We start from the raw sequence: 19,574 nt of genomic DNA on the forward strand, positions 1-19,574 counted from the left end.
ATAAATCTCCAACAGTGTCACCAGCAAAGCACCCCCACACCATCACACCTCCTCCTCCATGCTTCACGGTGGGAACCAGGCATGTAGAGTCCATCCGTTCACCTTTTCTGCGTCGCACAAAGACACGGTGGTTGGAACCAAAGATCTCAAATTTGTACTCATCAGACCAAAGCACAGATTTCCACTGGTCTAATGCCCATTCCATGTGTTCTTTAGCCCAAACAAGTCTCTTCTGCTTGTTGCCTGTCCTTAGCAGTGGTTTCCTAGCAGCTATTTTACCATGAAGGCCTGCTGCACAAAGTCTCCTCTTAACAGTTGTTGAAGAGATGTGTCTACTGCTAGAACTGTGTGTGGACACTTTCAAAGTTTTCCCAGTTTTTCGCACTGACTGACCTTCATTTCTTAAAGTAATGATGGCCACTCATTTTTCTTTACTTAGCTGCTTTTTACTTGCCATAATACAAATTCTAACAGTCTATTCAGTAGGACTATCAGCTGTGTATCCACCAGACTTCTCAACAACACAACTGATGGTCCCAACCCCATTTATAAGGCAAGAAATCCCACTTATTAAACCTGACAGGGCACACCTGTGAAGTGAAAACCATTTCCGGTGACTACCTCTTGAACTCATCAAGAGAATGCCAAGAGTGTGCAAAGCAGTCATCAAAGCAATGGGTGGCTACTTTGAAGAACCAAGAATATAAGACATATTTTCAGTTGTTTCACACTTTTTTGTTAGGGATATAATTCCACATGTGTTAATTCATAGTTTTGATGCCTTCAGTGTGAATGTACAATTTTCATAGTCAAGAAAATACAGAAAAATCTTTAAATGAGAAGGTGTGTCCAAACTTTTGGTCTGTACTGTATATACACCACCATTCAAAAGTTTGGGGTCACCCGGACAATTTTTTGCTTTCCATGAAAACTCATACTTTTATTTATCAAATGAGTTGCAAAATGAATAGAAAATATAGTCCAGACATTGACAAGGTTAGAAATAATGATTTTTATTTGAAAGAATAATTTTCTCCTTCAAACTTTGTTTTCGTCAAAGAATGCTCCCTTTGCAGCAATTACAGCATTGCAGACCTTTGGCATTCTAGCTGTTAATTTGCTGAGGTAATCTTGAGAAATTTCCCCCCATGCTTCTTGAAGCCCCTCACACAAGTTGGATTGGCTTGATGGGCACTTTTTGCTTACCATACGGTCAAGCTGCTCCCACAACAGCTCAATGGGGTTGAGATCTGGTGACTGCGCTGGCCACTCCATTACAGATAGAATACCAGCGGCCTGCTTCTTCTCTAAATAGTTCATGCATAATTTGGAAGTGTGCTTTGGGTCATTGTCCTGTTGTAGGATGAAATTGGCTTAAAATCAAGAACTGTCCACAGGGTATGGCATGGCGTTGCAAAATGGAGTGATAGCCTTCCTTATTCAAAATCCCATTTACCTTGTACAAATCTCCCACTTTACCAGCACCAAAGCAACCCCAGACCATCACATTACCTCCACCTTGCTAGACAGATGGCATCAGGTACTCTTCCAGCATCTTTTCAGTTGTTCTGCGTCTCACAAATGTTCTTCTGTGTGATCCAAATAACTCAAACTTTGATTCGTCTGTCCATAAAACTTTTTTCCAATCTTCCTCTGTCCAATGTCTGTGTTCTTTTGCCCATATTAATCTTTTCCTTTTATTAGCCAGTCTCAGATATGTTTTTTTTCTTTGTCACTTTGCCCTGAAGGCTAGCATCCCGGAGTAGCCTGTTCACTGTAGATGTTGACACTGGTGTTTTACGTTTACTATTTAATGAAGCAGCCAGTTGAGGAGCTGTGAGCCATCGATTTCTCAAACTAGAGACTCTAATATACTTGTCTTGTTGCTCAGTTGTGCAGCGGGGCCTCCCACTTCTCTTTCTACTCTGGTTAGAGCCTGTTTGTGCTCTCCTCTGAAGGGAGTAGTACACACCGTTGTAGGAAATCTTCAGTTTCTTGGCAATTTCTCGCATGGAATAGCCTTCATTTCTAAGAAGAAGAATAGACTGTCGAGTTTCACATGAAAGTTCTCTTTTTCTGGCCATTTTGAGAGTTTCATAGAACAAACAAATGTAATGCTCGAGATTCTCAGCTAGCTCAAATGAAGGTCAATTTTATAGCTTCTCAAATCAGCCAAACTGTTTTCAGCTGGGCTAACATACTTGTGCAAGGGTTTCTAGGGTTTTCTAAACATCCGTTAGCCTTCTTACACAGTTAGCAAACACAATGTACCATTAAAACACTGGAGTGGTGGTTGTTGGAAATGGGCGTCTATACATCTATGTAGATATTGCAATAAAAACAAGACGTTTGCAGCTAGAATAATCATTTACCACATTAACAATGTATAGAGTGTATTTCTGATTCATTTAATGTTAGCTTCATTGAAAAAAAATGTGCTTTTCTTTCAAACATAATGAAATTTCTAAATGACCCCAAACTTTTGAATGGTAGTGTAAGTATATTAAACCAATAAATCCGTATATTTATGCAAAATCAAAAAAAGTATATATATTTGGTATTGTCGCATCCGAAACAACCCGATCTATAAAACTGTCACACTAATTAACCCCTTCTGTGCACACCGTAAAAAAAATTAAAAAAAACAGAGCAACAACTATGCTTTTTCATCATATCGCCAAACAAAAAGTGGAATAAAATGCGATCAAAAAGCCAAATGGAAATAAAAATGTTACCGCTGAAAACATCATCTTGTCCCGCAAAAAAAAAGCCGCCATGCAGCTACATCAGCCAAAAAATAAAAAAGTTAGAGCTCTCAGGATAAAGCGATGGAAAAAAATTATTTTTTCTATAAAATAGTTTTATTGTGTAAAAGCGCCAAAACATAGAAAAAATATATAAGGGTAGTATCGCTGTAAATGTACTGACCTGAAAAATAAAGCTGCCTTATCACTTTTCCCAGAAGCAGAACGGCATAAAAAAAAAACCCTCAAAAAACAAATCCTGAATTGCTGTTTTTTGTTCATTTTACCTACCAAAAAATGGAATAGAAAGCGATCAAAAAATGTCACGTACCCAAAAATGGTACCAATAAAAACATCAACTCGTCCCGCAAAAAACAAGCCATCACATGACTCTGTCGGCCAAAATATGGAAAAATTATAGCTCTCAAAATATGGCGATGCAAAAACTAGATTTTGCAAAAAAAAAAAAAAGCGTTTTTTACAGCTGTCAATCATAAAAACCCGATATGAATCTGGTATCGCTTTAATTGCACCGAAGAATAAAGTCGTCTAATCACTTATACTGCACGAGAAATAGCTTGAAAAATAAATAAAACCAATTCTTCACCTGCTGCTAATTTGTTTATTATGTCTCCCAAAGATAGCAGTAAGGCGCGGCTCACATTTATCCTGCGCTCTGCGGTGAGCGCTTACACCGGGGTTTCAGTGTAAATCTCTGAAATAAGTGATTCAAACAGAACTTCCTGATGGAAGATTCCCTGTAATGGTCTTCTAGCACTTAGGGGCTGTGTATATGGACTACAATAATTTGTTCTCCAAGAGTCAAATAGCACTCCGTCCCTCCCGGGTCTCACCGTATGGCTAAGCGGTACTGTACAGCCACATATGGGGTATTGCCAAGTTTAGAAGAAATTGTGTGACACATTTCAGCACCATTTTTACTCATTGCCCTGTGTGAAAATGTAAAATCTGAGGTTAAAACATTTTTTTTGTGGTAAAAATATAATTATTTTTTCTTCACTGCCCAATGGTATAAATTTAAAAATTAAAAAATACTCACTACTTCCCTAGATGAATTTCTTGAGAGGTGTAGTTTACAAAATGGGGTCACTTGTGGGGGTTTCAGTAGTTTCGGCAGGTCAGCGACTCTTCAAATGTGACATGGTGTCAGCAACCTATCCCAGCCAACATAGCACTCCTTTCTCTTCCAAGCCCTGCTGTGTGCCAAAGCAGTAGTTTTACACCACATATGGGGTATCGGCGCGTGCTCAGGAGAAATTGCACAACAAATTTCATGGTGCAATTTCTCCTGTTACCCTTATGATAATGCAAAATTGGGGGATGAAAAACATTTTTGTGGGAAAAATGTGAAAATTTTATTTTTACGGCTCAATATTATAAACTTCTGTGAAGCACCTGGGGGTTCAAGGTGCTCACCACATATCTAGATAAGTTCCCTAAGGGGTCTAGTTTCCAAAATGGTGTCACTTGTGGGGGGTTTTCACTGCTTAGGCACATCAGGGGCTCCCCAAATGCGACATGGCATCCGATAATTATTCAAACAAATTTTACATTCAAAAAGTCAAATGGCGCTCCTTCCCTTCCGAACCCTGCCGTGCGCCCAAACAGTGGTTTTCCCTCACATCAGCATGCTCAGGAGAAATTGCACTATAAATTGTGTAGTCCAATTTTTCATCTTACCCTTGCAAAAATAAAAAAATTGGGGTGTAAAGTAACATTTTTGGGAAAAAAAGTTAAATGTTCATTGTTTTCTTCCATATTCCAAAAATTCCCGTGAAGCACCTAAAGGGGTAATAAACTTCTTGAATGTGGTTTTGAGCACCTTGAGGGGTGAAGTTTTTAGAATGGTGTCACTTTTTGGCATTTTTTGTCATAAAGGCCCCCCAAAGTCACTTCAAATAAGATGTGGTCCCTAAAAAAATGGTTTTGTAAATTTTGTTGAAAAATGAGAAATCGCTGGTCAACTTTTAACCTCTATAACCTCCTAACAAAAAAAAATTTTGGTTCCAAACTTGTGCTGATGTAAAGTAGACATGTGGGAAATGTTATTTATTAACTATTTTGTGTGACATATTTCTCTGATTTAAGGGCATGAAAATTGAAAGTTTGAAAATTGCGAAATTTTCAAAATTTTGCCAAATTTCAGATTTTTTCACAAATAAACGCAAGTCATATCAAAGAAATTTTACCACTATCATGAAGTACAAGATGTCACGAAAAAATAATCTCAGAATCAGTGGGATCCGTTGAAGCGTTCCAGAGCTATTACCTCATAAAGTGATGGTGGTCAGAATTGAAAAAATTGGCCTGGTCACGAAGGAGAAAACAGGCTCTGGCGCGAAAGGGTTAAGGCTGTGTGCCCACTATGCATTTTTTAAGCGTTTCCGCAGCGGCAATTCTGCTGTAGAAACGCTTAAAAAACGCTTGGTAGAAGGTCTGCCATGTTCCCCAATGATAATCTGCATGTGCTGTGCACATGCTGCGGAAATTTCCGCTGCGGATTATCATTGCGGAAAAATCCACAGCACTACCAATTATTTTGTGGAATCGCGACGTTTTCACTGCCATTAACTTGCACTGGACCGCATGTCATCCGCATCACTGCATCTGTACATGCGGATAATATGCGGTTCAATGTGCAGATGGTACCCGGGATTGGAGAAGAGGAGACTCTCCTCCAGACCCGGGTACCATAGAAAACTGTAAAAAAAAGAATAAAATAAAAAATATACCTTATACTTACCTTTTGATGGCCCCCGGTGTCCTTGTCCTGGCTTGCCGGCAGCTTGCGGTAGACTAAAAGGACCTGCGGTGATGTCATTTAGTCATGTGACGGGTCACGCGACCGCTGACGTCGGCAGTCGTATGTCCTGTCACATGACTAAATGACGTCATGGCAGGTCCTTTTAGTCTACCGCGAGCTGCCGGCAAGCCAGGACAAGGACACTGGGGGCCATCAGAAGGTAAGTATAATATTTATTTTTAATTTTTTACCATTCTTTCGGTCACACTATATAAATCCATGCCGGTTGCATGGATTTATATAGTGTGACCAAGTTGTCAAGCACTCTCCAAGTGATGCTAAAATAGCTTGGAAAGCGCTTGACAACCCGCATGCGGAAATGCATGTAAAAAACGCTTCACATCCGCTTGTCCCTGGCTGGAAAAAAGCATGTAAAATCCGCATGCGTTTTGTCTGCCAGGGAGGTGCAGAAACGCTCAGGAAAAATCAGGAGCATTTCTGCATCGTGGGTACATGGCCTAATAGTGCTACTGGTTGAATCTAATCAGTAGTGTGGAACATGCATCAGGCTCTAAAAAAATAAAATATATTCCCCTTACTGATAACAGCAGTTCCTCTTCTAATGGTTCCTCCGTCTACCAATGGTGTCCATGCTTCCTTTCCTGGCCGGGACAGGCATGTGATTGCAGCTGTAACTCAGTGGCTGCAGTGGTCCAATGCCGATCTTAGCTGGAAAAGGAATGATGGTGATAGGTAGGAGACCTGGGAATCCTTAGCTCGGATGCTGTTGTGATCGGCATGGAGCGTATGCTTTAATATATTTTTGAGAGCCTGCTGCATGTTTTTTTTTTGCTGGTCTTCCTTTTTTTCTTTTGATTCCGGGGTAGAAAAACCCTGTACTATCACACATTACTTAAAGGACTTTGCTGAACAATACATTCCAACTATTTGCAGGAAGACTTCAAACACGAACAAAGCATGGCAGCTCAAAATAAAGAAAAAGACTTTGGCTTGAGGAATAGGTCAATACCTTTGTAAAATCACACTGAGGGTCTCGACAAAGGGTCTTTTCACACAACACAATATTGTCGTGGCAGGTGCAATCTTGACAAGATTCCGGCTTCCATTCAGTCCCGTTCTGTAATGGACAACATACATGATGTTAGTGCTTTGTAAGTGCATGGACTATATACAATATGTAACACTTATATAAATGCTCCGTATATATACTTTAATAAATGAATACATCGTAATTCATAACAATATGACAGGGCGGCACCTGTAGAATAATAAAATGCAGTATTAAAAACAACCAGTGCTTCTCGGAGAGGTAAATACCAGGTCCCCATCCTGTGCTGTACTCCTGGTAAAGGCTCCCCGGATTCCTTGTTTGAAGCCTGTGATAATGAACAATGGATTCCTGCCAGGAAAGGCTAGAATGATGGAGGCATTATTTCAACTGAAGCTTCTGCCTTCAGCCTTGCCGCAACCTGAACAACATATTTTACCTGAAGATCGATAAACTTTGAGGCTCGAGTGCTTTATGTATATTGAGCGCTCTGTAACATCAATGTGCAGCCCATGAGCAATGTTTCATGTACAAATTGGAAATAAATCATGATACATTGTTGTGTTCCTCTTTCGATTGCGGAGATTTAATGTCTATAATCCTAAAAATTCAATTGAGTTTAATGAGGATTCAGTGGATATTTGGCAATAATGAAAAGGGGTCATGAGAGTGGAATAGAGAGTCAACGGATATGTGATGCTAATGACAATTATATCACCACAGATTTCATGAATCTGTCATACCAGAGAGCATTCAAGTATTAATTCCTCCAATGTTTTCAGCTTCACATAATGACTGTCAGCACATTACAGCATTTGATGGCAGACTGTACTGAATATTCTGCGGAGTATTGACACAAATTGCTCCTTCCATTTGCAGATATTACATACTCAAACAGGTAGGAGGCAGTTTGCATGGCTCCCATCAGGCAGCCAAAGAATACTGGCGTAGCCGCTAGATAAGGGTCCTGCAAACATATCAAGAATAAGGCTGTGTGCCCACGATGCATTTTTTAAGCGTTTCCGCAGCGGCAAAAACGCTGCAGAAATGCTTAAAAAACACTTGGTAGTAGGCCTGCCATGTTCCCCAATGATAATCCGCATGTGCTGTGCACATGCTGAGGAAATTTCCGCTGCAGATTATCATTGCGTAAAAAAAAGCAGCACTACCAATTATTTTGCGGAAGCGCTGCGTTTTCGCCGCCACTGACTTGCATTAGATCGCATGGATTACACATCACTGTATATGTAGATGCGCATTCCATGCGTTCTAATGTGCGGATGGTACCCAGGTCTAGAGAAGAGGAGACTCTCCTCCGGACCTGGGTACCATAGAAAACAGAACGCTTCACATCCGCTTGTCCCTGGCAGGAAAACGCATGAACAATCCGCATGTACAATCCACATGCGTTTTTTTTCTGCCAGGGAGATGCAGAAACGCTCAGGAAAAAATCCGGAGCATTTCTGCATCGTGGGCACATAGTCTTATATAAGATCAGTGGAAGTCAAACACCTGGTACCTCATTTGATCAGCTGTAATCACTTTCGATAGCTGGATATAAACAGTGGTCAGAGCGGAATACCACAGCTCCATACACTGTGTAGTGACTGCTCAAGGGTTCTGAAGAACACGTTTCATTCTATTCAATAGGAGCTAATCTGCAGTACCCAGCAGTGGCCACTCAACAGTGTAAGGAGCTGTGGTATTCCACTCTGTACACTGCTTACATCCAGCCCCCAGAGGTGCAGGGTGTCAGTCCACTACCAATTATATAGAGATGACATATAATAATAATAATAATCCTCCATACAGTATAATGCGGCCCACATAGTCCTCCATATAGAATAATGGCCCCACATAGTCCTCCATACGGAATAATGGGCCCCACATAGTCCTCCATACAGAATAAAGGACCCCACATAGTCCTCCATACAGTATAATGGGCCCCACAAAGTCGTCCATACAGAATAATGGGCCCCACATACTCCTCCATACAGAATAATGGGCCTCACATAGTCCCCCATACAGAATAATAGGCCCCACATGGTTCTCCATACAGAATAATGGGCCCCACATGGTTCTCCATACAGAATAATGGGCCCCACATGGTCCTCCACACAGTAAAATGGGCCCCACATGGTCATCCATACAGTATAATGGCCCTCCACATAGTCCTCCATACAGTATAATGGGCCACACATGGTCCTCCATACAGAATAATGGGCCCCACATGGTCCTCCACACAGTAAAATGGGCCCCACATGGTCATCCATACAGTATAATGGCCACCACATAGTCCTCCATACAGTATAATGGGCCACACATGGTCCTCCATACAGAATAATGGACCCCACATAGTCCTCCATACAGTATAATGGGCCACACAAGGTCCTCCATACAGAATGGACCCACATAGGGGTGGCGGTTCTGGTGTCGCAGGCCAAATATAACTGCCCTGCGGGCCAGAGTTTGACATGTATGGTCAGATAGCTGCTGGACTAACATTCAGCTGACAGCTGTGTCTCCGAACATCCCATGCAGCTAGAACTTGACGTGACATCAGCGGATGCGAGAGCCGGCTGCAACCGGGGTCATGTGGTGCCTGTGAGCGGCCAAGGATAGCGCCGCTCACAGACAATAAAGACTACCAAAGGTAATTACAAAGAGTCTTATAATCACAGGGTTAATACATTGGGGCAATCTTAAAAAGTAGTGGACAACGTCTTTAAATAATTATAGAGAAAAAAAATAAATTGTGTAAAAAGCAAATCAATGCAGCTTAGATTGAGACAGAGACTCATTGCCAAAGAGAGTAAAAATAATCTAAAAATATTCTTCAACTACTAACAGTAAGAAAATAAAAATTATAGTGTTGGTTCCCTCAGAATATAATAGTCTAAACGCCTTTTTCTTGACAGTATTTACACAAGAAAACCCCATGACAGACAATATGATCAGACATACCATAAATTCTCAATTGAATGTTAACTACTTAACCCAGCAGGACGTATGGCGTCGCTTCAAAAACACTATCGTACACAAATCACCAAGCCCAGATGGCATACAACCTCAATTACTACAGGAATTAAGTACCATAATAGACAGACCATTATTTCTATTATTCAAGGATGCCATAATAACAGGGTCTGTATCAGATGACTGGCGCATAGCAAATGTGGTGCCAATATTCAAAAGGGGGACAAAATCTAACCCTGTAAATTATAGGTAGATAAATTAAATTTTTACTGTGGGAACAATCCTTGAGGGTTTTCTTAGAGAAGCTATCCTGCCAATAATAAAATAACATCATGACCCAACATCAAGGTTTATGACGGATTGGTCCTGACAAATTAATCTAATTGTGATATGGTGCCACACAAGTTGGAACATAAAATTAGAGTAATGGGACTAGGGGAAAATATGTGGTTTAACAACTGACTTAGTGGGTGGTTAATAATGGAACACACTAGAATTGAGTACCAGTTAACAGTGAAGTATCACAGGGGTCAGTATTGGGCCCTTTTTTTAAATCTTAAAAATAAATAAAATAAATAAAATAATTAACATAAATAAGAAAAAAAATAATGAACTTGTAGAGGTATACAAAGTAGAATTTCAATATTTGCAGATGATACTAATTTCTGTAAGATAATCAACACAGAAGAGGATAATTTAATATGAAAGATGAATTTATGTTAGCTGGGTGTTTGGTCTGAGAAATGGCATACAAAGTTTAATGTAGATAAATGTAACATCATACACATGAGCAGAGGAAATGAAATGTATAATTATACAATAAATAGTAAACAAATCACTGAAAAAACGTCTGTGTATAGGTGGATGGCAAACTAAATTTAGTGACCAGTGCCAGGCAGCTGCAGCCAATGCAAATATAATTAAAATGGGATGCATTAAAAGAAGCATACTTTTGCCTCTATTCAAGTCATTAATGTGGTGACACTTAGAATACTGTGTACAGTTTTGGGCTCCAATGTATAAGAAGGACATAGCTGAAATGCAATGATGATAAGGGGGGCATTCTCTACATCTAGAGGAAAGTAGGTTTATTCATCATCATAGATGGCAATTCTTTACTATAAGAGCAGTTACAGTATGGAACTCTGACACATGATGTTGTAATGGTTGATTCACTAGAAAAAGTACAAAGGAGGGTCGGGATGCCTTTCTTGAAAAATGTAATATTACAGGTTATGGGTATAAGATTCTGTGATGGGACGTTGATCTAAGGAACTAGCCTGATTGCCACATTTGGATTCGGGAAGGAATTCTTCCTCTTATATGGAGCAATTAGCATGTGCTTCATGGGGTTTTTGCTTTCCTCTGGATCAAAATGTTAGGCTAAAGGTTGAGCTTAATGAATTTATGTCTACCTTCTACTTTACAAACTATGAAAACTATGATATATCCTACTGATAAAACAGTGGCTTTATCAAAACTAAAACAAGCAACCCAAGTACCGGTAAGCGATACACTGCTGGAATCAGGGACTCTGTCTCTACATTATGCTGTTCTCATGTTAGGTGGCAAAAACCTGCTGACAGATTCCCTTTAATTAGCTTTTTTCTCCTATTACAGACGGAAAGATCGGGGAGAGTTCTTCTGCAGTCAGTTTTCATAGGTTTCCATACATATACCAATAAGCTTCACGGCAAAACATGGCTTCAATGGTTTTCATCTGTAAAAGTCTCAACAACTGGCACAACATCACGTGCAAGCACCATTTATTTTGTAAATCAGAAGAGGGAGAATAATGGCTGATCTCCTGGGACAAGTATTGAAGAATTCTCTATATATTTTCAGCTTTAATCACAATATAAAACAAAATAATCTCTTCTTTGATCAAGTACAGTTCTTGGCCTCTCTCGTTCTGTTCTCTAACCGCTCTGTGGATCTAAAGTTTTGTACGGCTCACCTGAGGATTAGCCCCCTGGTTTCTTAATCAGTCTTCTGTAGTTTCTTTATATGTAGGCTATCACACTGTTGTTAGATCTCACTCTTCTCACTGCACTATAAAATTGTTGGTTATTTTTCATAAGAAAAACATAGTAAAAGCAAAAAGAAACTGACTTCAAAAGCTACATTTCTATCACAGACTGCTGTGTCAGGGTCCCACTGTTATGGTTTCCTTTCAAAACTCCTTAACCCAATGGACCAATTAATGGTGCATTTACACAATTCAGATTATAACGCTAATGACCCTTCGTTCACGATAATTGTGCCATGTGAATGGGTTAAGTGATTGAATGAGCTGTTACATTAAGGTCAAATTTTGTTAAATTAAGGTCAGTCATCATGCAAACCCATTTCCTTTCCTCTCTTCTATTCATCCCTCATTTCCCACAGTTATTGTGAATTTTATTAATATGGGGTTTCTAAGACAAGAATCGCATCTTTCCTGCAAATTTTTTAATGTATGTTTTGATTGAATAGCTTACTTTTCTATAGTCATGTGATTGTCTAGCCCATCACTTCTGTGTTACATACTAAAAAACCTGTTCCCTTAATTTGTTGGATAAATGTTCAATGAAACTTCTATTTGAACGATAAGACATAATAATATCTGTTCTGTATTCTTTGATGAAATCACATCTAATAGGTATTTAAACCAGATCTCACAATTCGGAGTTGTGTGGCAGCATTTTGCTTGTGTGCTACATGATCCCCTTTTCGGATTACAGATATCCATAAAAAGTTGTGATATCATGTAGGCACAGAATGGTAAATTGCCTACTAGCCCATCCTCCAACGGAATATATATTTCCTAAAAATTTGATTTTTTTTAAGATGCAGATGAGTAAGGATTGCATTTATCTCACTGAATTGTGGCCTTTAATCATCTGCCAATCGGTGACATAGAAGCCGACTGGCACATGCAATTACAGCATATTTGTGTACACAAGTTCAGATTGATAGATACAATTCACAATCTTCATCCTGAAAGCTCCAGTACTTTATCATGTCACCACATACAGTATTAATTAGAAAAGATTAGAATTTGCATTACATGCATATACTCGGGATGTTTTACCTGTATTATGCCCGTTTCTAGAGACACAGCAATCCTTTGCTTACATTTCAATTATCTTCCCGTGATACAAAGCAATAAATAATTCAGGTAAGATTATAAATCTGGAACTAGGAATCATACTGCCACTGAACACCGCATTCAGAGGCACTCTGGGAACATTGGCAACAATTGCTATGTGGGATATAATAAAGTTATCTCGAGAAATAAGAGCAGGTTATGGACTTTGTAAGTGTAAATTGATATTTAGGTCTATGTGGGGGTTCTGTAAACAGCAATAGTTTTGGGGTCGAACAGAGTGCCACCACCTAGGGTGTGAGCAATATAAGCCTGTAGTGCATATTGAAAACCACACATATAACTAACAGCCGCTTTATAAAGTCATTATATTAACATTCTACCTAATTTCATGAACATGTCTCCCCAAGGCATTTCAGCTCTAAAACTTTATGTTGTGTACAATATCTCTCAAATTATGTTCAGAATTCTGCACTTTAAGTGTAGATCCAATTACTGTCGGTGGTAAGAAATAGATCTTCTACAAGATATAACAAAAAAGAAAAAGATTCTCGCATAACTGTGGAATAAACCTGTAATACACCTTCAGTCAAACCATTTATAAAGTTTTATTTCTTATTTGCACAACTTTTGGAGCTGATAATAGAGGTTTGCAAAGCAAAAATCGCTGCTGTATACTATTGCCAATAGCTTTGGCCCTTTTTTTTCCAAATCGGTTACACTTCCCTCTCTGTCTACCCTATTGTGGAGACATGGGGGGTCAGTGGGTGCAATCGTCCGCTGACGCGAGACTGCATGGACCGCGGCTCATCCCACTGAACTTGTTAAGCTGTATAATGAAGGTATTTTTTTCCATACAAGTTATACATATGTGATTTTTAGCACTTAGTGCAGCACATCGAAACCGGTGACTGATGTGCATGTGAACTGAACCATTGTCAGTCTCACATGATTAAGGTGAACTGAATCACTGTAAGGTTCACTATTTTGTTAAACTGAACCATTGTCAGCCTCATTCTGGTCTATGGTACTTTTACTTTCAGCTTCATGTCAGTTTATATTTCCTTTATGACTATTTTTGTGTGTCTTATTGCCTTAATCAGGTGATATTTTAATATAAATAATTAAAAGTTAAATTTTAGTCTAACTAGCCTCACCTTTTGCTGAATTTGGTTTAAATTGTGATTAAGGAGTAATTTATAATTATGGGGTATCTAACCTTGAATCACTCTTTTTTGCTTATATTTTAAATCCATAAGCTGCATGGACTCATACAATGAATAATCAACATATTAGCAAACATCAATTGTTAAATGACCCTACGTCCCTGTCTTGCAAAGAGAGCAGACAATAACCTGTAGGAGTTGATATAAGATGTTGTGATGAAAGCCGGCCGGTGGGTGCAGCTCTCTGGCGCCCCCTTACCTCTCAGGTCAGTCAAGGTACTGCACCTAGAGAAAGTAGTGCCAGGAAGCTGCAACCAGCGCAGGGAACACGGTAGTGTGTTATCCCTTCAACGTCACTAAACCGTAACGTCACTATACAGCACAACTCGCTAGCGCCCTCTTAGCCTCAGGTCAGTCAAGGAACTGCACCTAGGATAAGCGGTCGCCAGGGAGACTGTCCTGTAACCTACTGGGTATCGGGGCCCTCTGTAGTGAGGGCGGTATATATATCTTCCTTGGCCGCGCCAGGAATATATATATCTGAACCTCCGACCGTCACTACCAGCCTTCCCCAATCCCCAGTTGGTATGCTGCCACCAGTCCCTATTTTAGATATACGCCCAGTCCGTGAATGGGCCTATATCGGGTCAGGAACCAACCCTGGGTAGCGTTTTTGGCTTGAGCCGAGCTCACACGGACGTGCGTTCGTTATGCAGAATAAAAGGCAGGCCCACAATTACTTGAGGTAATTGATTATAATAATACACTAGATACACGATATACAACTAAATATACACAGGTATAAGGTCAGGCTAAACTATACAACAATGGAATACAACACACAGAATCACCACAGCATATCAGTTACCGGTTTCTTGATTTTCTTGTGACGCAGGGAGAGGATTCTGCGGTCGCAGGCACGGTTCTTTGTTACAGGCTGAGGCCTACCACCGCATGGTCAAACTGCTCCTCCCCTTGGTGGCCTCAGCTGGTGCTCAGATGTTCAGCACACCACTCTTGGGTCAAGACTGACTTATCTCTTGTCTGTCCTGCTATCTTACCTGCCCCGTCCCGCCCACTGCTGGTGAGGTCAGCTGGCTCAGTCTCCACCCTCAGGTCTAACTTCGATCAGAAGCCCAAATTCTAAGGAACCCAATAACTTCTTCTGGGATGGTCTCAGGATACCCACAGGGGTTCCCACGGATTCGGGCCGCCGTAACCGACCTTTTGATATCAATTATGATACCATACGGTCCTCAGGAATGGCTCAGCGCTATATCTTGGCTTCCAGAGCACGTACAAACGTCTACCGCGGAGGCTTGTGTGCGCAATGGCTCCGGGACGCCGTGATATTTTTTTATTGGCCCATCCCACGCAACATGCGTGTACTTTTCATGTTTCTATATCTTATGCCTCCATGCTTGTGACAGACAAAGAAACTAGTCCTATGGGACAAATGGTCAGTTACAGATGGACGAAGCACCCCCCCCTGCTGGCTGTGTTTCCTCTCGAAGTCTTTGAAGCTCCTAGCATTCAAGTGTTAAGTAGGCTTCTTATCTTACAGGAGCCTGGATGGGGGGAAACTATCTAGTTGACGTTTTAACAGAAGGTCCCAAGGGTGGGGGCTGCTGAAGTGTGGCCATCCCTGGATATGATTTATCATTACCAAGATGGCGGCTACAGGTTCATCACACCTCCCCCTATACGAGGGCGCGAGGGGGTAGCACATTCCTGTGTTCCCCCGTGCGTCCTTCTGCACCCTCCCCTTGCCGGGATAACCCGTCAGCGTTACCGTGGTCACGGCCTCTTCTGTGGCGAATGGAGAAGTGGTACTGCTGGAGAGCGAGGCTCCAGCGTAGCAACCTGCCATTCGACCCAGAGACCGTGTGTAACCAGCTGAGGGGGTTGTGGTCCGTCTCCACGGTGAAATGGCTCCCGTACAAGTAGGGCTGCAGACGCTGCAGGGCCCATACAATTGCCAGGCATTCTTTTTCCACCGTGGAGTAAGCCACCTCCCGGGGCAGTAGCTTCCTGCTCAGGTACAAGACAGGATGTTCCTGGCCTGTCGTGTTGACCTGACTTAGCACAGCACCGAGGCCAAAGTCACTGGCGTCGGTCTGTACCACAAACGGCCGGTCGAAGTCGGCAGCTTGCAGTACAGGGGAGCTACTTAGGGCGGCCTTGAGTGCCCCGAAAGCTGTCTCGCAGGCGACTGTCCAGTCGACTGCGACGGGCAGCTTCTTCTTGGTGAGGTCCGTCAGGGGCTTGGCCAGGGTGCTATAGTGTGGGACGAACCTCCTATAGTACCCGGCGGTCCCCAAGAAGGACATCACCTGCTTTTTGGTCCTAGGAGTGGGCCAGGATGCGATGGCATCCACTTTCCCCGGTTCTGGCTTCAGAACCCCCCCGCCTACCCGGTGACCCAGGTAGAGGACCTCACTCATGCCCAGCTGGCACTTTTCCGGCTTGATGGTCAAGCCTGCCCGGTGGATCCGACCGAGCACCTGCCGCAGGTGCTCTAGGTGATCCTCCCAAGTGGGACTGAAGACTGCAATATCGTCCAAGTACGCAGCCGCGTACCCTTCAAGTCCCTCAAGCAGCGTATTGACCATCCGCTGAAAAGTGGCAGGGGCATTCTTCATGCCGAATGGCATCACTGTGGACTCGTACAGTCCAAAAGGGGTGATAAAGGCAGAGCGTTCCCTTGCCGCGGGGGTCAGAGGAATCTGCCAGTACCCCCGGCTCAGATCCATGATGGTCAGGTACTTAGCCCCGGCCATCCGATCGAGCAGGTCATCGATGCGTGGTATGGGGAACGCATCGGTGGCCGTTACAGCGTTGAGCCCCCGGTAGTCCACGCAGAACCGTGTAGTTCGGTCCTTCTTTGGTACGAGGACTACAGGCGAGGCCCACGCGCTGCTGGATGCCTGGATCACCCCCAGCTTCAGCATCTCGTCTATCTCTTGGCGCATGTTTCCCTGCACCTCGAAAGAGACCCGATATGCTGAACGCCGGATCGGCGGGTGATCGCCAGTGTCCACGTCGTGGACAGCCATCTCAGTCCTTCCGGGCAGGCTGCTGAACAGCCCCCGGAAGGGGTGCAGGGTGGTCCCCAGCTGGGACCGTTGGTCCTCCGTGAGCTGGTGGCCAACCCCCACATCCTCGATGGACCCACCCGCCTTGGCTTGGGTGAGCAGATCCAGGAGGGTTTCTACCTCTCCTTCCTCGGGAAGGTTGCACACTGGGTGGGCAGTCGCTTCCCGCTCATGATGAGCCTTCATCATGTTCACGTGGAAGGCCTTCCTCCTTCCACGGGCGTGATCCAGGGTGACCAGATAGGTGACGGCATTGAGTTTCTGGTGCACGAAGTAGGGACCTTCCCAGGCTGCCTGAAGCTTGTTCTGTGGTACGGGGACCAGTACCCACACCTTTTGACCCACCTGGTAGGTCCTCTCACAAGCATTCTGGTCGTACCACCGCTTCTGGTCGGCCTGGGCCTGGGCCATATTGTCCTGCACCAGCTTTGCCAAGGCCATCATCCTGTCCCGGTGGCGCACGACATACTCGATGACCGACACCTCGGGGGTGGCCAAATCCCCTTCCCATGCTTCCTTCACCAGAGCCAGGGGGCCCCGTACCCGTCGCCCGTACAGGAGCTCAAAGGGGGAGAACCCCGTTGAGGCCTGCGGAACCTCCCGGTAAGCAAATAGGAGGTGTGGGAGGTAACGCTCCCAGTCTCTCCCGTGGGAGTCGACCAACATCTTAAGCATCTGCTTTAAGGTGCCATTGAACCGCTCACACAGGCCATTAGTCTGTGGGTGATACGGGCTGGCCACCAGATGTTGCACCTGCATTTGCTTACAGAGGGACTCCATCAGCCGCGACATGAACTGGGTCCCTCGGTCGGTGAGCATTTCCTGGGGGAAACCCACTCTGGAGAAGATCTCCAGTAAGGCGGTAGCCACCTTGTCGGCCCGAATGGACGACAAAGCTACCGCTTCCGGGTACCGGGTGGCATAGTCCACTACCGTGAGTATGAAGCATTTCCCGGAGTGGCTGGGAGTGGACAGAGGTCCAATAAGATCCACAGCGACCCTCGAGAAAGGCTCTTCGATGATTGGCAGAGTTACCAGTGGGGCTTTGGGGCGCGGCCCCGCCTTCCCCACCCTCTGACAGGTGTCACACGAACGGCAGTAGGCACCCACCGCGGCTCCCATCCCAGGCCAGTAGAAATGCTGAGCTATCCTGGCCTTGGTTTTAGCGATCCCTAGGTGTCCGGCCATCGGAATCTCGTGTGCGATCCGCAACAATTCCGCCCTGAACGGATAGGGTACCACTAACTGTCGGTCCCTGGGCCACGCCTCCGGTGAACCCTGCTGGACCGTTACCCGGTACAGCCGTCCCTGGTCCCAGACCACACGCTCGCAGTCTGACTCCATGGGAGGCTGTGCCGCCTGTTCCTTGAGAGCTTTCAGGCTGTCGTCTGCTTCCAACGCAGCCTGAAATTCCTGACTTGATGTGGCCAGAATCGACGAAACTGCCACATCCTCTGTCAGCCCCTCCGGGCATGTCACCTGGCCGCTGTCTGACCCGGCAGACACTTGGTCAGAAGTGGGGAAGCCGTCGGACCTCTGCAAGGCTCCTTGGGCTCCGGCGCTCCCACTCCTGGTGACAGCGGCTATGACCGCTGTGACCGTGGGTAGTGCCTGCTTCCCCTCTGTTTCTGACCAAGCCGCCCGATCAGGCAGGCTTCCTAGGCCTTTGGACATCTCGGATGTGGGGAACTCCTGCCCTGGGGTCTTACCTGGCGGCTCCTCTCTTGGGACACCCCCACCTCCCATGGCCTGTTCCTCCCCCTGCAGTGGGCCTATACTCAGCAGCCTGGATACCCCTGGGAGCCCTACACTGCCGGTAGCTGCCCCCCTCTCCATCCCTGAGCTTCCCTCTACAGAATCCTGCCCGCCCCCTCCCTCACCGGAGGACAAGAGGTCACGGCACGCCGGCTGAGCACCTCTGCGGGCATCCCCACACTCCCCACCTGCTTTCACTAACCCTGTTTGTGTTGTGTCTGTGCAGGTGTTACCCTCAGGTTTCACTCCCTCCTCCTCAGCAGGACACACACTACATACAACATGGTTGGCATTAGCAGCAGACAAATCAATACACTCTTGGGGGGCCGAACTTGGGGGTTCAGAGGGTACATACTGCGATACTAGACGCCCCAAGTCGGTCCCTAATAAAACATTTGCGGGAATATTTGGCGTTACTCCCACCTCCCGCATCCCCCTTCCGGCACCCCAGTCCAAATACACCATGGCAACGGGAAGTGCCGGCTCCACGCCTCCAACCCCGGAGACGGAAAGAGTCTTTCCTGGTACCAAGTCCTGGGGGGACACCACCTCAGGCCGTACCAGTGTTCGTTCAGCGCCCGTGTCCCGCAGTCCCATGACCGCAGAACGGCCTATGGTGACGGGTTGGATGTTGTCCAGGGACCTACCACCACCCCCTCCCACACACAAAACATTGGGCGCTCTCTGGGACTGGGATGGGGTCTTTTGGCGCTGGGGACACTCAGCCCTAAAGTGTCCTGGTTTGTTGCATAGATGACAACGTCTTACGTCTGGTCCTTGCCTGGAGAGGGCAACAGGGGGATACACCCCTTGTGTTCTAGGGGCCGGGGAAACAGGGGCATGACTGGGCTTACCCCCTCTCCAGGTGCTGCTGGCAGACTTCTTCAGCTCAGGCGCCCTGTTATTGGCATACTCGT

At 44.5% G+C, this 19,574-nt stretch overlaps 1 protein-coding gene across 1 annotated transcript in view; it reads right to left on the reverse strand.

Annotated features, from left to right (window-relative positions):
• FRAS1 (Fraser extracellular matrix complex subunit 1) overlaps positions 1-19,574 on the reverse strand; it is a 626,357-nt gene that overhangs the window by 396,873 nt on the left and 209,910 nt on the right. The window contains exon 3 of the mRNA XM_073637084.1: positions 6,539-6,646. Coding sequence (XP_073493185.1) covers positions 6,539-6,646 — 108 coding nt within the window. The remainder of the gene's footprint in view (positions 1-6,538; positions 6,647-19,574) is intronic.

The sequence above is a fragment of the Phyllobates terribilis genome, unplaced genomic scaffold, assembly GCF_046119375.1.
Source record: "Phyllobates terribilis strain yellow unplaced genomic scaffold, ASM4611937v1 Scaffold_1__5_contigs__length_1240528914, whole genome shotgun sequence".
Taxonomy (NCBI): domain Eukaryota; kingdom Metazoa; phylum Chordata; class Amphibia; order Anura; family Dendrobatidae; genus Phyllobates; species Phyllobates terribilis.